The sequence below is a fragment of the Urocitellus parryii genome, chromosome 1 (assembly GCF_045843805.1).
Source record: "Urocitellus parryii isolate mUroPar1 chromosome 1, mUroPar1.hap1, whole genome shotgun sequence".
Taxonomy (NCBI): Eukaryota; Metazoa; Chordata; class Mammalia; order Rodentia; family Sciuridae; genus Urocitellus; species Urocitellus parryii.
The window spans coordinates 75,591,729-75,604,625 of NC_135531.1; the positions used below are offsets into that span (position 1 = coordinate 75,591,729).

At 48.8% G+C, this 12,897-nt stretch overlaps 1 protein-coding gene across 1 annotated transcript; it reads left to right on the forward strand.

Annotated features, from left to right (window-relative positions):
- The first annotated feature begins 2,360 nt into the window (after positions 1-2,360).
- Positions 2,361-11,893, forward strand: Nr2f1 (nuclear receptor subfamily 2 group F member 1). Its single transcript, XM_026385902.2, has 3 exons — positions 2,361-2,826; positions 5,264-5,791; positions 10,887-11,893. The coding sequence occupies exons 1-3, from the start codon at positions 2,361-2,363 to the stop codon at positions 11,165-11,167; spliced, it is 1,275 nt and encodes a 424-aa protein (XP_026241687.1). The 3' UTR covers positions 11,168-11,893.
- The last annotated feature ends 1,004 nt before the right edge of the window (positions 11,894-12,897 follow it).

Genomic DNA, 12,897 nt, shown 5'->3' on the forward strand with positions numbered 1-12,897 from the left:
CTCGTTTTTTTCCCATCATAAGACATTCTCCCCCTTCATCCCTTCCCCCTCTCTGTGTGTGTGTGTGTGTGTGTGTGTGTGTGTGTGTGTGTGTGTGTGTGACCATAGACGACCCATACTAATCAGGTCTCAGAGTAAATAGCAGCGCAGGGTGATCTCAATGTAAATTGCGCTTGTCAGAAGCACACCCCCTCCCTCACTTTCTCTCCTCCTCCCCTCGCTATCCCAGACTGTAGGTAGCTAAGAGGGAGGGGAGAGAAAGAGAAAAAAAAAAAAGAAAGAAAGAAAAAAGAGGAGGGGGAGGGGCTCTCTAGCCAATGGCGTGCAGGAGGCTTGGCTAACCTTAGCCTCCCATTTTCTCTCCCCCCCGATTCGGGGCTCTGACCAGTCAGTCGCCTTTGATTATCAGTTGCCAGCAGCCCTTCTCTTGGCTCCTTGACACGAGCTCCATATAAGGCAGCGATCTCCATAGAAACGTGTCAGTTTCAATAGTAGTGTCAAAGTTCACTATATACAGACATTCGCGCAGATCCCCCTTTCGGAAACATTGCTCTGCGAGTCCTCCCGTTTAAACGCATTCAATTTTTGGGTTCTCTCTCTCTCTCTCTCTCTCTCTCTCTCTCTCTCTCTCTCTCTCTCTCTCTCTCTCTCTCTCTCCCCCCTCTCCCTTTTCTCTCTTGCTCTCTCTCTCTGTCTCTTTCTGTCTCTCCTATCGCCCTCTTTTTTCTCCTCTCTCCTCTCTCCCCTTTCTCTTTTCTAACATATTCTACTAGTTGTTTCCCCCTTCTTCTCCTTCTTTTTCTCATTTTTCTCCCTCCTCCTTGTCTCTTTTACTCCATTCCTGCAGAAGAGAGAGGGCTAAACTTAAAAAAAAAAAAAAAGGAAGAGGAGGAGGAGGCACCCCCTTCGTATTCTTCTTATCTTTATTTTATACATATATGATTTTTTTTGGAGGGAGGGTGTTGGTTCCCGGCTGAAGAGCACTTATTTAAAATACTAAAAAAAGAACATTTTTGGGCGATCTCCAGGGTTTTTTTAACTAGCTCTGTGTGTTATAGCAGAAGAAGCAGAAGAAGGAGCAAGAAAGAGGAAAAGAAGATTATTTATTCGACCTACTTTGGATGTCTCTCTTGCTTTTTCTTTTTCCTTTTTTTGCAATTGTTTTCTTCTGATTTTTATTTTTTTCTATTTCGCTGTGAATTCGTCGCCGGCGTGAATTATCTTGTATTTTTCTCCCCCTTCCGTCACCTCTTGAAAGAAGAAGGCAGCGAGAGCCCGGCGCCACCGGCACAACAAAAAGAGCAAAGTGTGTGATCTTCCTCGCCGGCTGCCTCCCGCTCTCCAGCGCTGCCTTCCTGAATGGCTGGCTGCGTCCGGCCCTGGACCTGGCCCCCCGACACCCGCGCTCCCTGATCGCCACCGGCAGCCTCGCCCGGCGTCCTGCTCGGCTCAGCCCGTTCCCAGCACTCCCGAGCCCCACGAGGGCTCCCACTGGGACAGCAGCGGCGGCGAGGGCGGTCCCGGCCTCGGCTCCCGCTCCGGCTACGGCCCCGACTCCAGCTCGGACTCCCGCCCGGGCCCGGGCTTCTCCAGCGGCGATCGCCGCAGCAGCTGAGGCGGTAGCTCCAGCGGCGCCTGCAGCCGCGACCTCCTCCTTTGCCGCCGCCGCCTCCGCCCTCGCCGGCTTCCTCTATGTCGGCTCAGCCCGCGCGCTGCGCGTAGCCCGAGCGGACAGCGGGCGGGCGGGCGCCCGGCGCGGGTGAGCGAGTGTGTGTGCGAGTGTGTGTGTGCGCGGGGGTGCGGGCAAGGCGGAGGGCGAGTGTGTGCGCGCGCCGTGGCCCATGCCCGCCGCCCCCGGCGCTGCGCCCCGCGCCGCTCCCGGCTGCCGCCTGTGCCATTTCTGATTTTGCAACTTGGGGAAGAAGAAAAAAGCGAGAGAAGGGAGCTTGCTCGCCGGGGGGTGGGGAGGGGGGAAGGAGAGCACGGCCCCCCCAGGAACGGAGCGCGGGGGGAGCGGGCGAGGGGAGCAGGGGTGTTGGGGGGGGAGCCTGAGAGCCTGGGGGGGCTGCAAAAAGAGAGAAAGAAAACAGCAGGAACCACAACAAAACGCCAGCAGGGCGGGCGGGCGCGCAGCAGCAGCGGGGCGGCCGAGGCAGTAACGGCGGCAGCGGCGGCAGCGGCGGAGGCAGCGGCCGGTGCCCGGCTCGGGCTCGGCTCCCGCGACCCCGGGGCGCCCGGTGGGCCCCCCGCCCCCTCCCCCTCCCCCCTTCCCCTTCCCCTTCCCCTCCCAGCGCGCCCGCGCGCCCCTCGGCCCTCGGCGAGCAGCTCGGCTCCCCCCAGCGCTCCCAGGGCCCAAAGATATGGCAATGGTAGTTAGCAGCTGGCGAGATCCGCAGGACGACGTGGCCGGGGGCAACCCCGGCGGCCCCAACCCCGCAGCGCAGGCGGCCCGCGGCGGCGGCGGCGGCGGCGCCGGCGAGCAGCAGCAGCAGGCGGGCTCGGGCGCTCCGCACACGCCGCAGACCCCGGGCCAGCCTGGAGCGCCCGCCACCCCCGGCACGGCGGGGGACAAGGGCCAGGGCCCGCCCGGTTCGGGCCAGAGCCAGCAGCATATCGAGTGCGTGGTGTGCGGGGACAAGTCGAGCGGCAAGCACTACGGCCAATTCACCTGCGAGGGCTGCAAAAGTTTCTTCAAGAGGAGCGTCCGCAGGAACTTAACTTACACATGCCGTGCCAACAGGAACTGTCCCATCGACCAGCACCACCGCAACCAGTGCCAATACTGCCGCCTCAAGAAGTGCCTCAAAGTGGGCATGAGGCGGGAAGGTGAATATTTCTTCTCTGCTTCTCTCCCCGCGCTTAGCCCGCTTTCCTGGCTCTCTCTTTCTGTCTCACCGGGGTGGCTGCTGTGTGGGGCTGGGGTTCCTGGGGTTCCTGTGGTCCCGGCCCGTCCCAGCTTCCGTGGTCCCCGCTGCATTCCTCCCCCAGCGTCCCCCCCTCCCCGCGCTCAGCTCGCTGCCGCTGCCTCCCCCTCCCAGCCTGCGCTCCTCTCCCCGGCTCCCCCACCCCGCCCGCTGCCTGCTCAGGATTGTGTCCCTGGGATCATGAGCTGTGGCTTAAAATCCCCTCCCTTCCTCTGTTGGATGTGCTTGGTGTGTGTCTCTTTCCCGCGTGTGCGTGAGGATGCTTGGGGATGTGCTGGCATGAACTTGGGCAGGGGTGCCTATTTTCCCCCAGGAAACAGTTCCTGTGTTTTTTCATTCCACTTTCCCCTTCACCTCTTTATACCCTTTATTTTAAAAAGGAGAGGGCTGGGGGCTGGAGTACCATGAGCAGTAGATTCATTGCTGCCATCATCCTTTTGGAAGCTTAGCTTGGAAAAAGAGGAGTGAGATTTATTGCACTTGTAGGTCTAATTAGGGGGGAAGGGGGGCTTCTGGCCTGTTCACTGGTTCCCTCTCCTCTTCATGGAGCTGGGGCCGCCTCCTCCAGAGCTATGGCCTTGTTTTCACCCCTCTACTTTGAAAGGAAAGTTTGTGACTGAACTGTGCTTTCATAGTAGTGTCATTTTTTTTAAAGCATGATACTCATTTTATTTCTTCATCAAACTCCACCCTCTGCTTAAATACTGCATACAAATTACAATTTACAACGGCATTTACCGATCCTTCTGATTTGGCCATAATGCATAGACTGCAGCTGGCATGAGCTTCCACATCATTTAATCCCTGTTGTATGGGTTTGTTTTTTTAAAAAAACACACACACAACTTTTGATGTTGTATTTGGATATGCTTCATGTTCATGTGGCAAGAGATGCAGCACTTTTCTTATAAATATATTTAGCTGTTTATAGTTAAAGTTTATCTCCTGACAATCATTAAAGATGTCTTATAGTCAAATTAGTGAACCAGTCAATTTTGCAGAATGCAGATTACTCCTTCTTGTAATTGACTTTAAAATTATATTTTATATGCCACAAGAAAAGAAATTGAATTCCTTCAGATTTCAAGGAGCAGGCAAATATGACGACTTCATTTCTAGCTCCAGGGAGATTTTGTAGGCATTTGGAGAAAAAAAAAAAAACTTTGAATTGTGCTCTCATTTAATTGAAAAATAACTGCCAAGTTCAAAACTATAATTAGAAAAAAAGTATTCGAGCCATTATGTTTCAAGTCTTAAATTGCACTGGAACTTGCATTGAAATTAGAATCAAAGCAAACTTAAGAAAATAGTGCACAACCTGAAATAAGGCAGCTACATGTACATGGACATATCTATATTAATTTGTTGGGGGGGGAGAGTTCAGTAGCCCTAACTTTTCCTAAAGTTGTCTTTGTTTACTTGGCAATTTAAAACGTTGGCACTGTTGAAGTAAAACATACACATTTAAAAAAAAAACTTTGGTCAGCTTTAAGAACTCAAAGCATGCTTACGTTTTGCATTCAGATGGTTAATGAATCCAGTGTTTTTGCAGTTGCAAGCTCGTGCATTCACTGGGCAAAAGCTGGCTGCAGGTTGCAGTGGCACGGAGCAGAACAGACATTAATTATATTTCCCACTTTTTTCAATAATGTTTGGCTACTGTAAGTTCAACTTTTTCTTGAAAATTTTCAATTTTCTGTTGCTTTTAATAGTGAGAACTTTGTATGGGGCGATCGGGAGGAGGGGAGAAGGGAGGTTTACAGGATACTTGTTCTCTACTCAAAAGTTGTAAGTGGTTAGTAGGATATGTAACTTGTATCTATTTTAAGGATAATACTATAGCATTTTAAGAGAATATGGAAACATTTTATGAGCAAAACGCTGCTTGTTTGCAAATGAGGAGGCCGCTAGGCATTTGCCTCCAACCACAACCTTTCTCAGGTTTCGCCTTTTTTATTTTTTTCTTCTTAACCCTGATTTGCTTCATTCTGGAGGGGTGAATGGGGTTTCATTTATCTGGATGTTCCTCTTTGAAAGCCGTGGGGTGGATGGTACTTTCTTCGCCTTGCGGAGCTGGGTCCCTGAAGTCAGGCCTAGCTCCGCTGGAGCTGAGATGATCAGGGGCAGCAGGCTATGGCTGGACCCATCGAGTTGCAGAGCTGGAGGGCCTCATCCCAGATCTCCTCGAGGTGTGGGCTGTGAGAACCAGCGGTTTAGATATGCCCGGGAGTGTGTGGCTGCGGGGAAAAGCTGCTGCATTGTGTCGGGTGCGCTGCGGCGCGCGATGTTCGCAAGCCCCCTGGATGCACATTGCCTCTTTTCTCTCTTTCTTTTGTCAGCGGTTCAGCGAGGAAGAATGCCTCCAACCCAGCCCAATCCAGGCCAGTACGCACTCACCAACGGGGACCCCCTCAATGGCCACTGCTACCTGTCTGGCTACATCTCGCTGCTGCTGCGCGCCGAACCCTACCCCACGTCGCGCTATGGCAGCCAGTGCATGCAGCCCAACAACATCATGGGCATCGAGAACATCTGCGAGCTGGCCGCGCGCCTGCTCTTCAGCGCCGTCGAGTGGGCCCGCAACATCCCCTTCTTCCCGGATCTGCAGATCACCGACCAGGTGTCCCTACTCCGCCTCACCTGGAGCGAGTTGTTCGTGCTCAACGCGGCCCAGTGCTCCATGCCGCTGCACGTGGCGCCGCTGCTGGCCGCCGCCGGCCTGCACGCCTCGCCCATGTCCGCCGACCGCGTCGTGGCCTTCATGGACCACATCCGCATCTTTCAGGAGCAGGTGGAGAAGCTCAAGGCTCTGCACGTCGATTCCGCAGAGTACAGCTGCCTCAAAGCCATCGTGCTGTTCACGTCAGGTGAGGCTGCGGTCGGTCGCCGGGAGGGCAGGCCGCGCCGGGAGCCAGGGCCAGCACCTCGCTGCCGAGGCCTGGCTTCCCGCGTCTCCCGCGCCGCCGAGGCCGCGGCGTGAGACCGATCGCTCGCCGGACCTTGGGCCTGGCGTAGGTCGGCGGCCCTGGCGCGGGAACTCGGCCGGCCGCGCCGCTGCCATCTTGGGAGCGCGGCGGTGCGGGGAGCCGATGCTGCGCGGCTGCGGCCCGCCGGCAGCCAGGCCTAGAGGCCGAGACCCCCGCGTGGATCCGCGACTGCGGTGGGTGTGCACCTAGGGAGGAGGGGAGGCTGTGCTGTGGGTCGCTCTGGCTGCGCGTGTGTACGGTGTGTAAGTGTGCGTGTGTGTATGCGGTGTGCGTGTGAGTGTGTGTGTGTGTGTGCGTGTGTGTGTGTGTGTGTGTGTGTGTGTGTGTGTATGTGTGAGAGAGAGAGCCAGGGCTCAGCGTTTCTGTGGGAGGAGAGGGGAGGAAGAGAACGTGGGAATGTGGCTTCCTACTCTGTGTGGCACGTTCCCTGGATGAGTTTCCCGACAGAAAGAGACACTCAGAGGTGGAAAGAGAAGAATACACGCAAATAAATCATAAATAATCCTACTTTATTGCTGCCTGATTTTCCCTTATCGGAAACCATTCATGTTTGCAGTTGCTGAGGTTATTGAGGGTCATAAAAAACGGATTCGATCTAAACAAGAAAGATAAAAAACAAAAGCAATACTGTAGAATCCGCAAATAAGAGAGGATTCCGGGCCTGCAGATAAATTTCATAGCTATGCAAAATATACTGAATATTGAAAATTTAAAGTAGTGCCTTGAAAATATCAAATTGAGTGTAGGTGGTGGTAACATGGATGTTAACAATTTCTCTTATGATAGATGGTTCAAATTAACTTCCAGGAAAGTGCATTAACGTTTTCTTTGAAGGGCTCTGGTCTGAGCCTCTGAGAACACTGCCCGCCTTTTATTATTGTAACCTGTAAGAGGGAAACATATAAACACCCTGTACAGCAGGTAATGGGGGGAAATATAAACAAAGCCAGAAAGGAGGCTGGTGGGGAACAGTGCTGCTTAGACTAGGTCTTGGGCCCTGCCCACTGTGAGTAGGAGTAGCTGCAGTTTTATCACCATTGTTGGCACTATTGTTTTTTAATTCCTCCATTCGGGAACAAATAAACCATTCTAATGAATCTATCCTAGAGTCGGGCCCTCCAAAAGCCAAATTAAAAACATTCTTGAGCAGAGATGGCAAAACCACTTTCCCAAGGCCTTGTTGAACAGTAAGCAGTGGTAAAATCTATCAATATTTCTTGGCTTTCATGCGTGAAGAATCGTATTTACATTGTATTAAAATGACTCTTAAATTTGCACAATATTGTAATGTAGCAAATGTAGTATTAATATCGATCTGAACAGCAGATAATTTATTTAGACAAGAGTATCTCATTTGTATGCAGGGTGGCCAGAGCCATGGACTTGGACTGCCCCCCTTTTACTTTCAGTGAAAATGCAGGTCTGCTAGTGAGAGAAGGAGTATTCTTTGCAAGAGGATAAAGTGCAAACCTTAAAACAAATGGAAGATTTATTGAATAGCCTCCTTGGTGTTTGAATGCATTTTATCTTAATAAGTCTTCCTGATGGAAACGTGTTTTTCAAAAGTGACAAAGAGCCTGGGAAGCAGCGACCAGGCTGCTTTAGCTCTGGCAGGCATGGGGCCTGGCTGGCTCTCTACTACCCGATTCTTTAGCCAAATTCATCAGGAAGCAAGCCAGTGTCAGGGAAGCTAGGATTTTAAAATCTTATCCAGCGAGGTGTCTTGAAGCATAAATGTGACTTGGAGCTGGACAGAGGTCTTCTCAAGAAAGGTCTTCCCTCCCTTTTCCTTGTTCCCCCAAGATTCTTTGACTCCCCTTGACTCTACTGATCTTATGCCCTTTCCCAGAGAGAGGCAAGGACTGTGCCGGCTGCTGGGAACATTGTGGAATTATTCATGCTTTTCTTTTAACTTTCCATCCTAAAATATTCCTGTGAAAAGTGTACCATTTAAAAAAAAAAAAAAAAGTTTTCCAAAGAAGTTTCTTGAACCAAGTCTTCAAGGTGCAAGGGATGCCTAAAAGTGAACAATTAACAATATTTTGTTGGAAAACTGCAAGGAAAAATATCTGAAAATGGAAATAGAGCTGTCAGTAGTAATTCACCCACCCACCCCCCATACAAAACATTTCCACTTTTGACTAAACTTGTTTTGATTGCCAGCCAGAAGGGAATTCATGGGTAGCCTTCTCAAAGTCATCCAACTTTTAAGCAAACTTTGAATGATGGAAAAGACAGTTTTAGACATATTGTCCAACGCGGTTTGCTCTGGCAAGTATTTGAAGTTGGCACGGGGGGGTCCCCTGTGGTGGTTTTCACATTTGGCCTCCGGATGGTATGTTTAATCCTTAATATTCTGGACAGCATCCAAGGACTAGGTCGTGACCTAAACTTACTTTTTTAAAAAAAATTCATTAATTCATACACCTAAATATTCCTTCAAATAAATGAGACCATCTCTGAAAGGAGTCATCTAGTTAACATAAATACAATAAATCCATTTTCAGCACAATAATAACTTTGATTTCTAGTTATGGCAGCTGATTACATCTATATTTCCTGAACACTAAACTCTTCTGAATGCACAACATGAAATACATTCTCTGCACTACAAAGGCTAAGCCGGGAGGGCCTGAGCAGTAATGGTTATTTATTTACATAATTTCTTTTCCATACACTGTAGAAGAAATATTGAGGGTTCCCACATTGACACTACCATATAAAAAGTGAGACATGAATTTTGCACAATCCATCTCCTTTTCTTATCTGAAGTATAACTCATGGAGTGTAAATATGTACTGCATTTCACCTCCTGCTTACCTAACTTTTCCACCACAATCCCCCAATTGATGTGAGAGTGCATATCCTCAGCCCACACTTGGGAAAATTCTGTTGCAATGGGGTTAATGAATACCCAGGGTGAGAAGCCAGGTCCAGAATTAGGGCTCCTGCTGTAGGGAGACCACAGGCCCAGCTAGAAGCACCGCATTCCCAAAGAAGGAAAGAAATGGAAACAGAAAGCACAGAACTCAAGCTTAACTTTCCTGAGCTTCTCTCTTGAAGTGACCTATCTGGGAGTAGGAGAATGACCTTGCACTCTGGGAACCCTACTTGCAAATATTAGATAACTATTTTACTGATCTGAGGGGTTGCCATATGGATCATTAATTTTTTTTCTGGGTAGCAATGGTTTCTTTCCATATTGTCTTGGGCTAAAAGGGATTCATGGCACAATGAAAGATAATACATGTAAAGCAAGATATATGTAAATATGGGTCTGCAGGATGGCCATTCAGCTGGATCAGGTAAGCAAGTAGAACCAAGGGCAGACCTCTCTAAATAGTGAAACCCCAAAGAGCTTCTGTCCTGGTCCTGCTGGCCATAAAATCTCACAGACTTCCCAATTCAAGCCACTGTGGATACATCCAACCAGGTGGCTGGAGTAATTAGACATCTGAAAGGAACCCAGTCTGAATCTGAGGTCAAAGGGGACTTGCCTCAGAAGGTCTTGAATTATTGCTAGTTTTATTTGTATTTTTGCTTGAGGCCATAGCCTTGTAGAAGAAGGTATTAGAATGCTTTGTAAATCCTAGTTCTTGAAATATAAGGACATAAAGCTTAGGAACTCAGTGGATGCAGGTTTCTCTTTGAATCATTTGTGATGTCTTCTTTAGGGTCACACTTGCCCATTCACAATCATATGGTATCCTTTTGGGGGCATTGCCATGCATGTATTTCTTACAGGTCTATATATTAGCAAACTATGTCTTTGATCTCTAGTCAACCTGACTAGCTAAGTGCTCCTCTGTGATCCTCCTATTTCTAAAATATTTATTATTAATGTGAGAAACAACATGAGTATTTGAACTAAGATGGAAGTCTTTATTCCTCTGATTCCACCTAAACCCTCCATTTCCTTGCCTCAAGTTTGTTGATAAAGTATGATCTGCTGTCTTGAAATGTCTTTAGAAGACCAATAAGGGCCTTGGTTGGTATGAAATAAGCACACAGATCTTGAAATGTCATCATTTTGCAGAGGTACCTTTTTCTCCTTAGGTCTTACCACAGAAAACCTATCTCCCCCAAGTTTCCCCTTAACTCCCTATTCCCTGATTCTGAACCGGCAGCAGCTGCTACTGCCTCTAGCCCAGCTTTGTGTCTGCTCACCAAAGATGTCTCTTCTGCAGCCTAGTATAACTGAGCCATATTCCTCTGATTAGTATACAGCTTAGAGATGTGACCAATTTTCAATTACTTGATCTAAGGCATAGATAGAAGTGTACACTCTCATGGAGGATTTGCTGCAGAGTCTTTGCTTGCATAGATAGTGGATCTCAAATCCTATATTGCTAAAGCATGAGCTTGATCTGATTCTAGGCACTGCCAGCCCATGATTCCTTACCTGCCCCCCTACACACACATTCAGTACATAATCTAGGTTCTCCTTGAGCTTTTTAGTTGGGGTCATTTGGTTTTGAGAGGGGACTCTAAGAAGCCTTTGAGAACTGCCTCCAGGCTATATACTTTTTCAGAAGTCCTGAACACCCCCAAATTAGGGGCAAAATGGGGAAAGTCTTCCCTTTAATGAGCACAGCCAGAAGGATGCTCCCCTGCAGGCGAGGACAGGTTGCTACATACAGCAAACATGGCTCCAGCATCGTACATTATTTAATCCAAAGTGAAAGGGGAAAAACAAAGAGTCTAGAGAGGTTGCTGCCTCTGCATGAGTGTGCATCTCTCCCCAACACCCCTCTGCTACAGTGGGATTATGATTTATTTTTATTTGTATCTGGAAAGGAATGGTGAAGAAGAGAGGGGGGAGGTATGAGGGGAAGATTTCTCTTTTTTTTTTCTTTTTCTTCCTTATTTCATTCTCTTTAAAAAAATTAATGGCTTGTTGTTTGTGCCTTTGCTGCTCTCCAGCTAACCATGTGCCCCCTCTCCCTGTCTCTCCCTCCTGTGGCTGCTCTGGCAGATGCCTGTGGCCTGTCGGATGCCGCCCACATCGAAAGCCTGCAGGAGAAATCACAATGCGCACTGGAGGAATATGTGAGGAGCCAGTACCCCAACCAGCCCAGCCGCTTCGGCAAACTGCTGCTGCGACTGCCCTCGCTGCGCACCGTGTCCTCCTCTGTCATCGAGCAGCTCTTCTTCGTCCGTTTGGTAGGTAAAACCCCTATTGAAACTCTCATCCGAGATATGTTATTGTCTGGGAGCAGCTTCAACTGGCCTTACATGTCCATCCAGTGCTCCTAGACCTTGGGTGCTTCCTGCCTGCCCCTGCCCCCACTAGAAACTCAGAGGACTCATCCGGGCCAAGGACTCCAACGCCTCGGGGACTCTCCGGGTGTGGAGGACCAGGCAGGCCAGGCAGACCAGGCAGGGGAAAGAATGCTGGGGACAGGAGCAGCCCACCCTGCAGAAATGCAACTGGAGCTGCAAACCAGGAGAAAAAGAAACTCTTTTAGGATCAGATCTATAAGCACGTTGCAAAGGAAAGAAAAAAGGATCTTATGTCTGGTGAGAAAATGAAAACATTTTTTGGAAGAGAGGACCATAAGAATTTTAATAAAACAGAAGGAGACCAATGGACCTTCCAGGATTTATTGTGGACGGATGTGGATATATTCTGTACAGAAAAACAACACATATGGAAATGGACTGAATCCTATGTAGAAACACACCACACACACACACACACACACACACACACACACTGAACATTGTTATTCATTTTGTAAAATACTAGTCTTTATTTTCATTTTTTTGTAAAATTTAAACATCGTATGCGCATAAAGAAAAAAGGAAACAAGAATTAGGGGAAAATAACATTTTCCAAATAATTATAAAAAATTTGTCCTGTGTCTATGTATCTATATCTGTTTTGTATTTTTTTCTGGTTCCAAACCAGATTTCCTGTGATTCTATACTAATAATTTTTGATATAACCCTTTGCTTCTTATAATGAGTGCGATATATGTTGTCGAGGCTGTTCTTCAAGAATTAAAATTGAAGTGAAAATTTAAACAAAAATAAAAGAATTTAGCAAAACCCATGTGTGTGGTTGTTTGGCCAATGTCATCAGTACAAGAGAACCCCTGGTTAATTTCCAGCTCAATTATTACCAGAATTGGGGAAGTAGGAAAATTTATGGTCCAATACCAAGTTGACTACATTCATTTCCTAAAACTAGCCACTGTCTCGGTTTTGTAAATGTGAAGGTCTGGGCTCTATAAAGGCTGGAGTCCTCAAGCAGCATAGGGTGCCTTGGTGGAGGACGAAGGACAAGAGTGGTTGCGACTGTGTGATCTGAAGGTAGCCCTGTATGCATCTGGGTAGAGAAGTGGAGCAAACTGGGTCTGAGTTAGGCACTGGGGCTAAGTCTGTAGGCACCAAGAACCAGGCACAGTCTGCTTCAGTGACCCAGTGGCAGCACCTGGGTTCTCACTGAAGGTGGGAACTTGGTGGGAGTTGGAGAGGTTTGCAAGAAACATGCGGGGTAATATATAACCAGATACCTCTGCGAGCCCTGGGCTTATATGTGCAGGCAAGTGGCTGGGGGGGGTCCACTTCTCCCCAGCTCTAGGATATTGTCAGGCCCTCTACATCAGGGTTCTGACTTTGAACCTCTGAAGATCTGACGGTGATTACCCTTTCCTTCCATACCCTATGATGAGGGCTCCTAAGATGGTCTGGAAATCTGGTGGGTGGACTGAAGGGTACTCTGCTCCTGTGGCTTTTAGTAGGGTGCTGACCCAAAACCTAGGAGTTGGGAGTTGAACTGGAGGAGTTCTTCCCAGAAAGCATTTGGACCCTTATGGCTCTTTGAGGGCAGAAGCCTCCCCTTGAGGCCTCTAGTTGGGTGTGCGTGGGGGGCAGCTCTCTGTAACAGCTTTCGGAGCATGAATGTTTTATAGGATCTGAGCTGGAGCTGTGAGAACACATACTGCCAAGGGAGCTCTTTCTTAGCGTATTAATAAAGCCAG

Excerpts from the sequence above, each read along its gene's own strand:
- Nr2f1 (XM_026385902.2), top strand. The coding sequence starts at position 2,361 with ATGGCAATGGTAGTTAGCAGCTGGCGAGATCCGCAGGACGACGTGGCC. Across the intron at positions 2,827-5,263 it reads AGTGGGCATGAGGCGGGAAG|CGGTTCAGCGAGGAAGAATG; the intron begins GTGAATATTTCT and ends TTCTTTTGTCAG. Across the intron at positions 5,792-10,886 it reads CATCGTGCTGTTCACGTCAG|ATGCCTGTGGCCTGTCGGAT; the intron begins GTGAGGCTGCGG and ends CTGCTCTGGCAG.